Source organism: Cariama cristata, unplaced genomic scaffold, assembly GCF_000690535.1.
Source record: "Cariama cristata isolate BGI_N322 unplaced genomic scaffold, ASM69053v1 scaffold30126, whole genome shotgun sequence".
Taxonomy (NCBI): Eukaryota; Metazoa; Chordata; class Aves; order Cariamiformes; family Cariamidae; genus Cariama; species Cariama cristata.
In genome coordinates, this window is record NW_009624307.1 from 15,373 (window position 1) to 30,959 (window position 15,587).

Sequence of the window (15,587 nt, forward strand, 5' to 3'; positions counted from 1 at the left end):
ACACAGTAGCACCAGACAGGAAGGTCCTGCACCCTGTCCCTTTTAATCCACAAGTGAGTGGGTTTCTGTTGCAGTTTCCCTTTTTTATCTTCAGACACAAGAAACCAAGTAACTTGCAAAGGTCCCTTCCTGTCCCACTGGTGCTGAACAGGAGATGCACCGTTGCAAATTGCACCTGAAGGGGAAGGCAACCTCCCTGCCTCAGAAGGGAACCAAGAGCTTCAGGAGCAACCTCTGGACTCCCAGAAAGCAGCAAGGAGCTGACCTGGCAGACTCCCGTGTACATTCTGTGGGAACTGGACACGGAGGACAAGTTATTTCCACAGAAAACCAAAGCTGAGACGCTACTGAAAGGTGCTTCTGCAGCTATCTGGTACCTTTTCTCTTTCCAAAAGAAAAAAAAATTACTCCTTATTCCCACCGATGTATTTTCTTGTCCTGCATATTGAGGACAAATATTTCAGTCTACCACAACCACTGACCCAAAAAGCGCTCCAAGGAGGAGGGAGACATAGAGATCTCTCCCTCTACCACATCTCTAACTCTTGAAATTAAACGACATTCAATCCATCCCACTGCCTTGGCATGCATTGCAGAGGCCAGGCAACAGCCCAGCCTGCATCTGTGGGGGTCCATGTTGTGTATTCACTTCTTTCCACCCAGGCAATTCAAAACAGTTTGCTTTTACAAAGCCTGAATACAGGATCAAAATTAACCTCCTGGGTTCCCTCCAGCGGAGCAGAGAAATAGCTAACAAAAGGACAGGTATTTCACTGCTGCCAAAGCCTGCCTGGCAGATGGGAAGCTTCACAGGACTTGGCTGAGTAGATAAGACAGGAGAAATACAGAATATTCAAACACAGAAGCACATCATAAGCAGGACAGGAAGAAAAGGAAACAGGAACAGCTAAATTGAGAATGAAACAGTATTGTTATAAGCTACATGTTTTGCTGCCCCAGTGAAGTCATACCCAGTTGAAAAACTGCAGAAGTCCATAGAAGTAGCATTTCAGTGACTTCGGCCACAGGCTGCACTCCTCGAGACCCAGTGGTAAGCTGGTCAAATCCTAATGAAAATACACATCTCTGAGAAGCAGATTCAGAAGCATAACATGGGTCTTACAAACATTTCAAGTTTGCACAGGACTCATCCTGAGCTACCTGAAAAAAATGTAAAGAAAAGATCTGTACCATCGGTCAGCACAATTATATCATCTGAAAGGAAATGCTACTAGAAAGACCAGTATTTCAATATCAAAAGGAAGAACTCTGGGACAAGAGTGACGGGGACAGATCTCTAAGCCAGAAATATTTTGACAGGGGAACAAGAGGCAGACAAGTTAGAGGGACAGCACGTCCTCTAGGCAAGAGACTGCACTTAGGAATACTCTAATCATCGGAGCTACTGCCCAGCACTACTCGTTTCTTACACTCAGGAAGCAGAAAAGATTGCATCTTAGACAGCACCAGAAAAGTTGACTGACTTTCCCCAGAAGAAATGTGGCTAATCATTGCCTTGACAAGGGAGTTGTGCCCTACCAACACGTTTCTAGTTAATGGAGGATCAGGGTCTGCCAACAAAAAGGAATTTCTGTGCCTGAACAGAGCAATGCTGCACAGTTCAGTGTCTCCCAGACCTGTCAGCTCACCGTAGCCTGCTGCTGGTTATTGTTTGGCTCTTGTGTGCCACCCAGACATCACCAAAGTGTTATTTTTTAAGCCTTGTTTTGCCCCTTGAGGTTCAGCTCAAGCTGTCTATCTAGCAGGTTATACTTTGCAGGACAAGAAAGGTAAAGAAACTGTATTCCTGTGTTTACACAGAGAATAGGAACTGTTCTAAGAGATAGTTAATGTATAAAATGCCAAAATACCTTAGTTTTATTAGGGAAGGATGTTTCACTTTACACCTGGTCACAGACCAGTGCAGGAGAGGAAAAGATGAAATGAAGGCAAGTGAAGAGCACCAGCCACCTTTCAGCAGATTAATCCAAGTCCTGGGCCCTGTCAGAAAGCATTACCTTCCTTGGGAGCTGCTTTTCCTGCAGAAATCTGTTTGGTAACACAACAACTTGATCATGTCATTCCTCCCTAGCAGGCAGAAATAGGCAGCCATTAATCAAAACTTAAAAGAGTTTTGACACCAGAAGATGGAGGCATCTCTTCAGGGGCAGCAGAAACAATCATTCTGAAGAGAGACCTCGCCAATGCCCGAGACACAAAGAGCAGCACAAAGGATTACGCTCATTTGAAGATGAGGGCACATAAGACAGCAAATCCAAGTGAAAGGAGCTGGCTAATGGCAGTGAGGAGGAAGAAAAGCAGTATCTTCATGGAGGCAGCTACCCACAGGACCCAAGTATGGGGATGGCCATCAGGACAGATGGGAAGAGTCTGCGGAACAGTCTCCAGAGGAGTGATCAGTAGTATACTCCACTCTGAACGCCTTTAAACAGTGGAGAATCTCTTAAAAAACTTACAAGACACACATAAAGTAGGATTTTTAAAATCAAAACTCATGAGTTTGATCTCATCCCATAGCTCTGAGGAGTTACACTCCTAACAGGTGCCCAAGTTCTCCCAACCCATCCACACTCCCCAAAGGCACAGCAACAAGCTCAGTTTTCAGCGCAGACTCTGGCACACCTGCATCCACCCAGGCAGCATCCAGGGAAGAGAGATCATCTTCCTGTCCTCCTTGGTGCCACTCTGCAGGACTGTCACTTCAAAATCCAAGTCAGAACAGATTTTAGGATGAGAGCAGACCCTTTCCAGGGACAGCATTCATGCAGGAGAACAGCAACATTTCAGTGGTCAGCACTCAATCCACACCCTTGCAATTGTATTTTTGAATAATTCCAAGGAAAAAAAAAAACCAACCCAAAACCCTGTAACTTGGGTAAAAATTTATTTTACATACAGACCATCGCAACTTAACTATTAATCAAGAGAAGTTATTTTTCCTTTACAGGAAGAGACCAAGTGGTCTGAGATTTAACAGAAGTCTAAGCCTGAGAGCTGGGATTTTAGTTCGGAAATCAGATCTTGGGGGAAGGGTCCTTCCAAGCACCACTCAGTTCAGTGAGGAGCTGCAGGACTTTAACTGCAGGTCAGCTGCACTGCCCAGTGCTGGAAGCAGATTCCCAGAGTCAGTTCGGACCTTTCCAAAGCTGAACTTGCTGAGAAAGATGATGCCCAGAAAGGTATGGATGCATTTCCAGTATTTTGTTCAGCTCTCAAACTAGAAATGGAAGTGGTGAAACAGCACAATCTCTGTGAAGTACAAAACATTGAGTTACAGGGCAGCAGACAAACAGGACAGCTATAATGGTGGGGACCCTCCTAAGCCAAGTGTTCTACATGTAGCGCATTCCTGGCCGAGTTCATACTATGGCCCTAGTTCAAATGGACAGAGTACAAAAAAATACTTTGACCAATAATTAATTGTACTGGAAACAAACAGTCTACTAAAAAGCAATTCTTACTCTAGGTGCCAATGAGTCCTTAAAAGCAGGGAGGGGACTGAGGAGCTGCACTTGGGCAGTGCTGCCAGAATCATTCACGTTGCTCCATTTTTACTTTGGGAGGTCTCAGGAAGGTCCTGTTTTTCTTTTCTTTCTTCCCCTTTGTATTTGCCTGGAAATTTCTCCAGCTGTCCACACGACCATCCCGACTTTCCTGGGAACAACAAAGACGAAGTGGAGAGTTAAGTGTAAGAGCCAGAGAAGGGGCAGTACATACCAGTTTCAAGATCTTAATAGCAATTTCCCCCTTATCCAGCATGTAGCACCCTGGCAGCCAGGACATACAGACACTGTGAAGAGCCAGAGCAACAGACACAGCACAGTGGAACTACAAGTGACCAAACACCAGTATAAGCACCATGCTGGTTTCTTGTTTCAGAAGGAATCAGCTTGGGTTCTGCAGTCCTGACTAGAGTCTACTGAATCCTCTGAAGTGCAAAGGAAACAAGAAACCTCATCTCCAATGGATGTTCCTAATCTGTCAGCCCACAACGTGCCATTTCCTTACTCTGTCTCACACGCTTGAGATGGCTCTCCTTGTCCTGCAGCTTGGAGGCAGGGAGAAGAGAGAAGGGAAACGTACTCCTGTCTTCTTTCACGCTTCTTGCCCCAAGCTTCATCACAAAGACACAATAGAAAAAGGTCCCTGGTGCACTCTTATCTCCTCTCTCCTCTCCCTGGCCTACCTGCAGAGCAGCAGAAACCCCTCCTGGAGGGGAAAAAAAACCCAACAAAAACCAGAACTCCCCACAAAGCCGACCTATGATCCCTGCAGGCTGAAGGTTTTACAGTAGGACAGAACAATTCACAGTGTGGGATCCATACACTCAAGGCTCATCTGATCATAGCTATGCCTGCAATTCTGGTGCTGCACACGGGCTCTGGCTACGATAGCTGTCTGCTTCACTCCCTTCCTTCCCCACGGCAGGATGGGGGAAGGCCAGGCACTAGCAGTGATCTGGACAATGGGGCAGAGTGCACCCTCAGCAAGTTTGCAGATGACACCAAACTGGGAGGAGAGGCTGCGACACCAGAGGGTCGTGCTGCCATCCAGAAGGACCTCAGCAGCCTGGAGGAACGGGCTGACAGGAACCTCATGCAGTTCAACAAGGAGTTGCCCCTGGGAAGGTACAACCCCCGGCGCCAGCACACGCTGGGAGCCACCTGGCTGGAAAGCAGCTTGGGAGAAAAGGACCTGGGGGTCCTGGTGGACAGCAGGTTGAACACGAGCCAGCAATGTGCCCTCGCCGCAAAGGTGGCGAGTGGTGTCCTGGGCTGCATTAGGCAAAGTATTGCCAGCAGGTTGAGGGAGGGGATCCTCCCCCTCTGCTCAGCGCTGGTGAGGCCACTCCTGGAGTGCTGCGCCCAGTGCTAGGCTCTCCAGTACAAGAGAGACATGGACATACTGGAGAGAGTCCAATGAAGGGCCACAAAGATGATTAAAGGACTGGAGCATCTTTCATATGAGAAAAGGCTGGGAATGTTCAGCCTGGAGAAGAGAAGGCTCAGGGGGATCTCACCATTGTGTACAACTATCTGAAAGATATTGCAAAGACTGAACCAGGCTTTTCTTGGTGATGTCCAGTGCCAGAACCAGAGGCCGCAGGCACCAACTGAAACACAGGAGGGTCCATCTGAACATCTGGGAACATGTTTTTATTGAGGGTGACCGAGCACTGGAACAGGTTGCCCAGAGAGGTTGTGGAGTCTCCATCTTTGAGGATATTCAAAAGCCATCTGGCCATGGTCTTGGGCAACTGGCTCTAGGTGGCCGTGCTTGAGCAGCGGGATTGGACCAGATGGACCCCAGAGGTCCTTTCCAACCTCAACCATTCTGTGATCACACTTTTGCTAGGGATAAGGCTGTATGGCAACTTCTGCTCTAACCTTCTTGTTTCTTACAGTTTGCTGGTGGATGCTGTTCTTGAAATTACTAAGAAAGTGAATTTTGAGGGTGGAGTGGGAGAAAGCAGAAGTTCCAGCCTGCTCCTTCTAAAATGCATCAAGATATGAGTCAGCTCTGAAAGCAGCCTATGAATAGCTTCTAGAAACAGCAGGCAACCACTTGGATGACGCAGATATTCCTATGAGGATTCAGAAATACTGCAGAACATACATGAGGGACAAAACCTACAAGTCTTTATGGTAAAGAGACAGAACCAGGATGCAGTATGCAGGCAAGGACTAGAATCACCTGAAGCAGGAAAGCCCAGAAGAGCAATGCAGAGGTACAACGTAAGCACCTTTAAAGGTTGGGATTTTTGTGTTGTGCTGGTTTAGTTTTGGGTTTTTGGGGGTTTTTTTTGGTTTGTTTTTGGGTTTTGTTTGTTGTTTTTTTTTTTTTTTTTTTAAACTGAAACAGAACCACAAGCAGAGTATCAACTTAAGGTTTTTTTTCCCTTATGGTTTAAATATCATTCGAAGCAGAAACACACATACACCTTTCAGATATATTTTAAAGGCAGACACTGAATTAGTACACATACAGGAGCAGCCAAGAATTCATGTGTTATTCTGTCTCCAATCACCCTCCCTCAATGATAGTCACTAGCAGAAATAAGCTTCTTATTCTTGTGTATTCTAGTGATCCATTTTGGACATGAACACCTAAGCTTTGATACTGTCTTTTCACATGGATTAAATGGTCACCAGCAAGGCTGTTGAAGACACCTGCAAGTGCAGAGGTTCAGCTGTCTAGGAGTGGTTGAGGACACACAGGTACTCAGAGCTGCAATATCAACAGTTCTTCAGCTCCCCGGTTTGGTCCATCATTATTTGCTTGTAATACTTGCTCACTTTTCTCAACTGCTATGCTTTACTGCACCCCTACAGCAATGACACCCAACTTCTGTGGCCAATCTGGCATGAGAACCCGTAACTTCTGCCAGCAGCAAGGCCAGTGACATACTCATTTATATCTCTGGCATTACGTGACAAAACCCATAGCACACTCAACACAGCAGCATTACACAGGTTTTTGAGAATACCCCGCTTCTTATATCCATGTTATATAGCACATGAACACAAACTCTTCCCAGCTGAGTCTCCAGAAACATCCTAGTTGTCCACTTTCCACAGGATGCCAGTCCAGCTCATATACTTCTCTCCCAGATACCCTCTTTTTTAAAGTCCTCTTGAACATAGACTGGGATCCAGCTTTGGATTAAATGAACAACGTAGCTCATCTTTTCATGAGGTCCTGCACACTGTTACTGACTTCCTTCCTGCTCACCACCCGCCTTGCATGTCACAAGACTTCACCTCTGGTTTGTAATGAGTGAAGAGTTACAGCCTAGATAAAATATTTTGGCGGGCTGTAGGTTTGACCCCTAGAGTAGCAGCACAACACCCACAAAGCTACTTCTGGTATGCCTAAAACCTCAATACAGGGTGGAAGGGAAGCAACTGTCATTCAGGACTCCAGTTATTCACGGGAGATACAAATCCCATGTATTAGCCACTGGACTGAAAAAGTACCAACAACAGTCCACACTAGTGGTTGAATAGATGCCAAATTAAGTTTTACTGGTCACCAGTGACCTGGGCTAAGCAGCAATTCACATTTCTGACTAGGGACAAGAATGAACTGCTGACAGAGCTGAAAAATACTATACCTTAATTTACCAGACTTGTTTCTGGAAAGATGATACCAAAGCCCTATCAGTGGGCTCTTCTCCCCAACACAATGACAAAATCCAGGCTTGTGCAGGATCTTTTGCTAAGTGTCTACTTAAATTATCTTATAGCACCCGTAGACAAAAGGTCCCTCTTCTCACTAGGGGTATTCCCTGCAGCATGGCCAAGAATTGCTGAGGTCCCTCCTGTAAGTTAAGCTGCTGATTACCTCAAAGTTCTTCTGCCATTCTCGCTCTCGTTTAGCTTTCTCTTGTGCCTCAATTTCCTCTTCCCTCTGCCGCTTCCTGCAAGAGAAGCCACAAAGAAGTTATGAACCCACAAGCACCTACTTTAAAGAAACACAGTAATACTTTCAAAACATCTCAGAAAACTCTTCTGATTTCTTTGCAGATTAAAGCGGTTATCAGAAGAGATAAATACACACACCTAAGATAGCACAGCAAATAGAATTTTACTTCAAGTCTGGAAAAGCAGCTAGCAGAGAAGATGGTTTGGCACTACTGACAGCATGCATGTACTTAATTAGTGGGTCAGCTTCTCCTGCTCGGTAAAACAAGTTGGACTCCTTCATAATTCTACTGATAAGTCTCTAAAACTGTTGAGAGTACACATTTTGGGAAGCTAAATTAAGACTTGAGCATGCAAGAATGACATTTTTTCCCCCCTAATTTTCATCTGTAACCAAAGGTAGTGCCCTGCAACCATCTCTCAGACTGCCTTCACCAACCAGTACAGAAACCTTGCTCTATGGAGTGCATCCACAGTAAGCACTCAGGCAACATGTGATCAAAACACCTAATCACACATGCCACAGGGTATTTCTGGCACTTAATTAAAATTAAAAATCAATTCTTTGCATGCTAACAACATGCAGAAATGTGTCACCATTTCATTGTTTTGGCTGGCCGCCACGTATACAGATAAGAGTATATAAGCATACCAAATATATCAATGTCTTAAATACAGGAGGACAAGTTTCTTGTTTGCATTTCTCACACACAGAGCTCTACAATCCACAAGGTGCCCAGAGAAGTGGTGGAATCTACATCACTGGAAGTCAGCTTGACAGGACCCTTGTTAACCTAATCCAATGCCCTGCTTTCAGCATTGGACCAGATGATCTCCAGAAGCCCGTTCTAATTTAGACTTTTCTAAGACTTTGTGATTCTTTATCTTCTCTAAGGAAGCACAAGGCGAGAAGAAGAGTCTGAACTGCACAAGCAGAATGCTGCTCATACCTTTCATGCATTTCTTTCGCTTCTCTTTCTTTCCTCTTAATTTCCAGTTCAGCAAAGAGCTTCATCGTCTGTTTGTATACAGCTTGTTTGAACTGTAAAACACAAATCCAGTCTTAAAATAATGCCCATTTAGAGAAGTCTGTTTTACGTAAGAATGTAAGAAGCATAAAAAGAATGGGAACCATATCTATGATCACATAATCCCATATCCTGCCTTGACAGTAGTCATTAGCAGTGGCGTATGAAAAGGTGTAAAACAGTGCGGATTAAATTCTGGCCCTGACACCAGGAAACAACTACTTACTAGCCTCATATTAGTCTCATTTTCATTTGTATTCACGAACCTGTGCCTAAACAGAACTGTTCATCTCAAGCTCTCTTACTCTTCTGTTAATTCTTGCAACGTTACATTTGACACACGAAAAAAAAAGGCAAAATGGTCACTTTTCAGATAGTAATTTCCCAGTAGGTCTTCTTGATGTGTTGTAAAATTCTAGCACTGGCTTTCCAGTAGGAAATATCAGTATACTTAAAACAAACTTCATTATTAAGGAACAGCAAGAGACTTCTGAAAATCAATGGAAAATAAGATGGTTATGGGGTTACTGTGGTGATATCAAAAGGAAAAAATCACTTTGTAGGAAAAAAAAAAAAGGTGATGACAGTAAGACTAATGATGCCAGTGTTTGATAATCATCTATCATTCTGTTAAAGCCTCTAACATAACTTCACTTTTTCAGACTAGAAACCAGGTAAGGAGAACTAAGTTATGTCACGCCTTTTTTAATCAAAGTGATTTGTTGCAGAACAGCGTATCTATATGGAAGTGCTAGATGGAAGAAACAGCCGAAATAGCTCTTACTACAAAATGCCACTAAGAGCACATTTTCAGACGTGCTGCAGTGGGTTCTATATATGTCTCTGCTGGCAGCAAGAACACCACACTTCCAGCATCCAGAATACAAAAAGAAATTAAATTCAAAAAAGACTGCATAATGCACAAGCCTTGAAGACTTGCTCCAAGAAAAGAATTGGGTATTTTGATCTATGTAATCTCATTATATACTCTTTACACTACAGTTAAAATATTTTCTAAAATATATGGGTATTATCCAACATACAGTACTTTACGGTTGCTTATCAGAATTTGTTCTTCTGTAAGCGCAAGGATTTACAACACTCTAACAAGTCTAATAAATACCTCAGTACTGGTTTTGACTCTTTATACCTCAAAATACATTTTGTAATCCCTAGTTTCTCTGAACAGTGAACTTACTGAAGTTACCCCCAGAACTCTGAACAATATGACTTACAACTTCAGGATCATCCTCTTCTACAGTGGGAGGTTTTCCATCCTTCTTCAACTGCTTCTTTTTTTCTTTCACCTAAAGATTAAGAACAAAAATAAGACCCTAAAAAGTTTTATAGGGCTTACATTAACTGTATCCAAGTAGTTCTGTATTCCTACCCCACCGTATGGGAAGAACACTGGATGATAGTAAGTTCTTGATTTGGATCAATGTTTTATTTTAGACCAAAACCTCCTGGTCCTAGGTCCAGATAAACACATACAAGATCACTATCATATGAACTGCAGTAATTAAAAATACTATGTTAGATACTATTCATTCAACACAATCCTTCTGTTGTTGTGGTGGTTTTTTTTTTTTGTTTAAGATGTATTCATATCCAAAAGACACCATCCAAACCAGCAGGAAGTTTATTTTGCTTTGTAATATTCAAAAGATTAACAACAACAAGCAGAACATAAACTTGGTTTAGAGTATCTGAGTTCTCACATATCATCTGCTTTCTCAAGCTTGTTTAGTCCATCCACATCACTCAACTAACTTCTTGGCCAATGCAATCCTAGCTCCTTATCTTATAGGTCATTTTCCCCCAAACTTCCCAGTCTCCTGCTGTCACCACCTATTTTCCTCCACCTGCACACATCTGAACTGCATCATTCATTCCCAGACTTGAAAAAAATATTTAGGTCACATCATGTGGTCTGACCTAATTATTTCAAGTACTGAATTTCACTGAATTATCTTGCACTGAGCTCAACAACAGTCTTGGACAAAGCACATTTGTTCATGCTGTGAAGAGCTGAGAGTCCACTTGCACAGCTTCATTACAAGGTTTGCTCAGCTCACCTTTTAATGACCTAAACATGCAGCAGCTGTACCAAAAAGCAAATTATGAACGACTGATTAACATTCACCCCTACCCCTGGAGGTTCCTATGGAATACTTACAGTGTGTTCCACGTATTCTTTTCCTGCCTGTATCACATCCAATGCCCTCTTCTTTTGCTCCTGATCTAGCAGCAACTTGTATGCTTTATCTACAGCTAACAAAAAGCATGAACATTAATAGCATCAGTAGTCACATTCACAAGGCATCACAAGATTTCTACTTGTTGACTATATAAATTTTGCTTCCTAGAATTTAGGGGGTTTCGTTTGTTTGGGGTTTTTTAATACATCTAGGTAAGTGACATCACGATTAGTCAAATGAGTTCTGGTGTACAGTAATGGCAGAAATTGTCAGATACCTTTTGGAGTCAGCAGGGTGAAAGTACAAGTCCTACCAAGTGATTTAGTTATAGAGCATGAAGTAAATTTAAGGTGCATAATGCCTCACAGTAATGCAAAGCAAGCACCTAAAACCATCACATAACTTCTGTCGTATGGTCTTTGAATAAAATCTAATGTACAGATGAAACAGTTTTTCTTGAACAACCTCAAAACCCCACGGACATGTTTGTTCCCGTGGCAAACTGACAATGCAATTACTGCCACCTAGTGAAATTTTCTGCTGGAATGCCACCCAACACATCTGCTTCTCCCTCAGCTAAAGCGCCTCTACAGCAATTCGTCTGTCCATCAGTGGGACCTCCACCACTAATAAAACATTTACACCAGCTACAGAAAAATAGCAGTCCAACTACTATCATACACCAGCCCAGAAAAAAGAGTAAGAACACTACCTTCAAACGCCTTCTGGGCTCTATCTGCATCATCTTGATTTTTGTCTGGATGCACCAATATTGACAACTGCAAGAGAAAGGATCCTGCTATCAAGATCATTGCAAAAGATGAACATTTCAGAGATTTTTGTGAGAGGAGGGAAATAGTCTCAGATAGAAGGAATCACAGGGGACCACATTCCTTTGTATAGGGACAAATCAGCTGACAACATGTAGAAGCATGCATCAGTAAAAGCTTATAAATCAAATGTAATCCCTGTTACAAACAAGCTGTCTGAGAAAAGCTGCAGCTTATGATGTGCAGAACAATATAAACACCCTTCAGCTGCAGTGCCTGGGGTTGATGTGAATCCCTTAGTCACCCAAGTTTTGTATCCTTGGTCTTAAGGAGAAGCAAACCTACAAAGATCATCCTCAACCAAAGTTTACCTCTTACTCAACAACATCTCCCAAGAAGTTCTCCAGTATCCTTAAGGCTGTTCAAATATCAAACTATTTAAAAAAATGGGTAAGTTTTTCCTTAGGCTCCTTTACTGAAAGTTAAGAAAACTTCTTCCTGTACTCTCTATCCAGCAGACAGGACATTGATCACTACCGTGTTTAGGGCAACCTTAAATGGGCTGGAAAGCACATGTCCTCCACCTTCCTCTTCCAGAGAAAAAGAAAGTTCTTTCAAACTTCCCCATATGGCTTTTTTTTTTGTTCAGATCTCTTATTTTTGCTGTTGCTGTACGGACTCTCTAGTTTATCTGTGTCCTTCTTAGTATAATGTTCAAAGCCAGTCACAGTGCAGCAACTAAAATTGCATCAGTGCTGAAGAATGCAAAATAATTACTTCCTGAACTCTACAGATGGCACTTTCTAGTTCACAGGAAAAGGGTTGCCTCCGGTCCTAAACAGCAGCACACTGCTGACTTACTCCATGATTTGCTACAGCCAATGCCTTTTTCCTTCTGTTGGCTGTTTCACATTCTGTATTTATGTGTTTGATTTCTTCAGTGCACAATTCCATGCACTTTTTTCATTTCATCAGATTGACTTTAAAACATTTCCCTGTAGCATTCTAGCAGCCTAAAGCTAAGACAGCCCCAGTTTATTGATATGCAGAACTGAGAAGCCAGCAACAGACTAAAAGGTTATCCTCCTACTTCCCACATACATAAGGAGCCCATATCCCACCACCAACTCGGCAGGCATGTTCCTCTGTCAGCCAGCACAGCTGTCTGTCTAAAGACAGTTCTTGACATTTACACCACTAATTCAGGTGGGAGGCTACAGCCCTTCAAATACCATGTTTCTTTGCGGCTTGCACTGATTAAACTCAAATTTCTTCTGCAGATCTGTCAGCAGATTAAGTCTGGAGTAGTTTCCTGCGTTGCATGAGGCAATGCACATGGGTCAGTGAGCAGGGTAACCCAGCTACCAAAAATGACCACTAAAATTCTTAAAGAAACCTCACAGAAAATACAATTCTGGATCCAAATTCATATATACCTTTTCTCAGTTCTTACTTTCTGATGAATTTTGACCTTCTCTCTGAACTAAAGTTCAATAAGCTGAATATACACAGGTGTATCAGTTTGCAATAGCCCCATCACCCACTTTACAGGCAAAGAACCATACCATGCATGGACCAGGGACACTTCTGCAGCTCTCCTCTTGTTGATAAAAAGATTGTTCTACGCATTTCTTCCCAAAATGGCTAATCCTTTACCCAGATACAGCTTAACCACCATTTTTCTTGTTCCCAAGCACAGCTGCACAATCTCTACAGAGCTTCTAGTTTCCTTTCAGAGGCTTCAAGTGCAAAAGCCAAATACCTGCCGGAATCTTTTCTTTATCTCTTCATCTGTGGCTTCAGGATCCATCTGCAGTACCTAAAAGAGACCGTGAGACCAGAGCAAGTTCGATGATACTCCCCATGTTTCAGGTTCCTGGCAGCAACCTCTAAACACTTGGTTCACTGGCATATAGACACAACACCAGAAAGCTCCCCCACATCAGGGAGCTGCTTCAAGGACATGAATTTTCACCTAGCAAAACGGAAACATTTTAAGAAACACCATGTTTGGGACATTCTACTTTTAGCAATGCTAGATTCCTCTGACTATGGCAGTGTCCTTTCCACACTCAAGTCTCATGTAGAGAGCTGCCATCCCTAAATAGCCACAATTGGTCTAAACCTTCAACTAGTCCTGTAGCAATGCTTAGTTTGGCAGAAACAGAAGCATATGCTGGCTTTGGGACACTGTTGGATCATTCATAACTGAGAACTTTGGGCAGGAAACACACTACTTTGTAAGAATTTATTCATTTTATTTTGAAAATTCATATTCATTTTGAAAGAAGACAGGAAAGTTTTACTGTCTGGTTTCCAGAACGAGCCCACTTGTCTACTGATCTTCACGGATGTGGCAGAGTTTAGGAGCTGTTTTGTTATTTACTGAACAGAAGTCCTAAGCAACAAGTGAGCCTACTCAACACAGATGTACACTGGTCTGACACTAAGAATCTGTAAATAAAAAACACTCTCTCATAGGAAAGCTACAGTCTACTTCTACATGGCTTTCTTAATTTATTCTCTAAGTCAAGTACTTAAGACCTACACAGAACAGAACATTGTCAAGGTGAATCTGCTGACTAGCCCTAAGTCCAGACTACAAAAAGCACCCGAGGCTTTAAAAAGGCAGATGAAGACAATATCAGGAAGAAATACACACCAGCAAAGCCATCTCCAGATGAACATCAGATTGTTTTATTTACTATCTTCCTCAGGCTTTCATACTCATTAAGACTTTATAACTGACTGCAACTGGAATCAAACTATGTAATGTGCGAGGGAATTATCTGTTTTCCAGTGACTCCTCAAAGATTGTTCACTAGTGTGAGCAGTGAGAGTCCTTCTCTGATTCTATGCAGTACGTAAATTCAGTGGGATGACTGTCCAAAATAAAAGACACAACTAGAAATGCCGAGTCAGGAGCGCTCAGAACAAAACCTGACAAGCGTGCCACCTGTAGCTGTTACATTCTCATTCAGAAAGTACCTAGCATTAATCTGCCAAATCTTCCAGTGCTGTTGCACAAGGGAAACGTGTCAAAAGAATATGGTTTGTGCTTGCCATAAAACAGTGAAAAAGAGAGCAAGCACATATACAGTATCCTTCTGTCTTCTGTAAACCTTCTGCACAGTAATCTACATCTAGAGCATTTTTTCTGTCTTTATTTTCAGTCTTTTTACTGAAATAAATACCCAGTAAATCTGGAAGTTGGTATACCAAGTCAGAAGGGAGGACAAAATGTTCACACTAACCTCAAAAGGGTTCAAGTTGAAATAAGAAGATCCAGGTCGGGTCAGCCTGTCAATTTGGTTTTTTGATGTTAAAACAGAGTCTCGTTTTTCAATTTGCTTTACCTGAAGAACAAGAAAGACCTATATTAACTGACCACCACAATGTGCTTATCTGTTTCCCGTGTGATTACTACACCAGTCATCATCATCATCATCCCTTACTAACAGTTCACAATCTCTCCTGCTCATCTCAAGCCTGTAGTTATTTTACTCAAGCACTAGTAGAGCACATTTTTTAGCCTTTTCTACAGCATGACAGTATTTTTAACATTACATTTTAACTATCAAAAATCCTAGAAAGCACTTCTGCCTGTCTCTTCTATGGCTTGCTCAACAGCTGTGGTTCTTCCCCTCACTCTGCTCCTACACCAGCACCGTCATCATGATTCCTTGGAAACCTACTGCACTATTGCTTTTAAATCACTGTTGGCAGGATAGCCCATTAAACACATTAAGTGACACCAGTGCAAGTATACACGCCCACTTCATTCTGATCACAGGTTATTTAGTTCAGTTCAGTTTACTTTTTGTTCTTTACAGTACTACACCAAAGCAAACTATGTATTTACATTTAACATTCACCTTTATTTAAAGAAATAAGCATCCACCAAACCGGCACTACCTTTCTGCGAGTAGGCTCAGGTAAACATATCCAAGCTGTGCACAAAGTAACAGAGACTAGCACAGGCTGAAGGAAAGGGGCCCCACGCACCTTCCCAGATGACAGTTTGTCCACAAAAAGGCCAAGCAGCGGAGCACAGTGGAGGAATATGTTCAGAGACTGCGGAGTGCACAACTCCCACCGGGTTTATCCGAGGGAGCGAGGCGGGGGCTAAACGCTTGGCTCCTT

The 15,587-nt window shown here is 42.7% G+C and overlaps 1 protein-coding gene across 1 annotated transcript; it reads right to left on the bottom strand.

Moving 5' to 3' along the window:
• Nucleotides 1-2,888: 2,888 nt before the first annotated feature.
• On the bottom strand, nucleotides 2,889-14,818 carry DNAJC8 (DnaJ (Hsp40) homolog, subfamily C, member 8; the record flags this gene model as incomplete). Its single annotated transcript, XM_009703129.1, has 8 exons — nucleotides 2,889-3,675; nucleotides 7,366-7,441; nucleotides 8,396-8,487; nucleotides 9,709-9,780; nucleotides 10,653-10,747; nucleotides 11,387-11,453; nucleotides 13,207-13,263; nucleotides 14,699-14,818. Coding segments are annotated over 8 exons (702 nt in total), but the record flags the coding sequence as incomplete, so codon positions are not given.
• Between the last annotated feature and the right edge of the window lie 769 nt (nucleotides 14,819-15,587).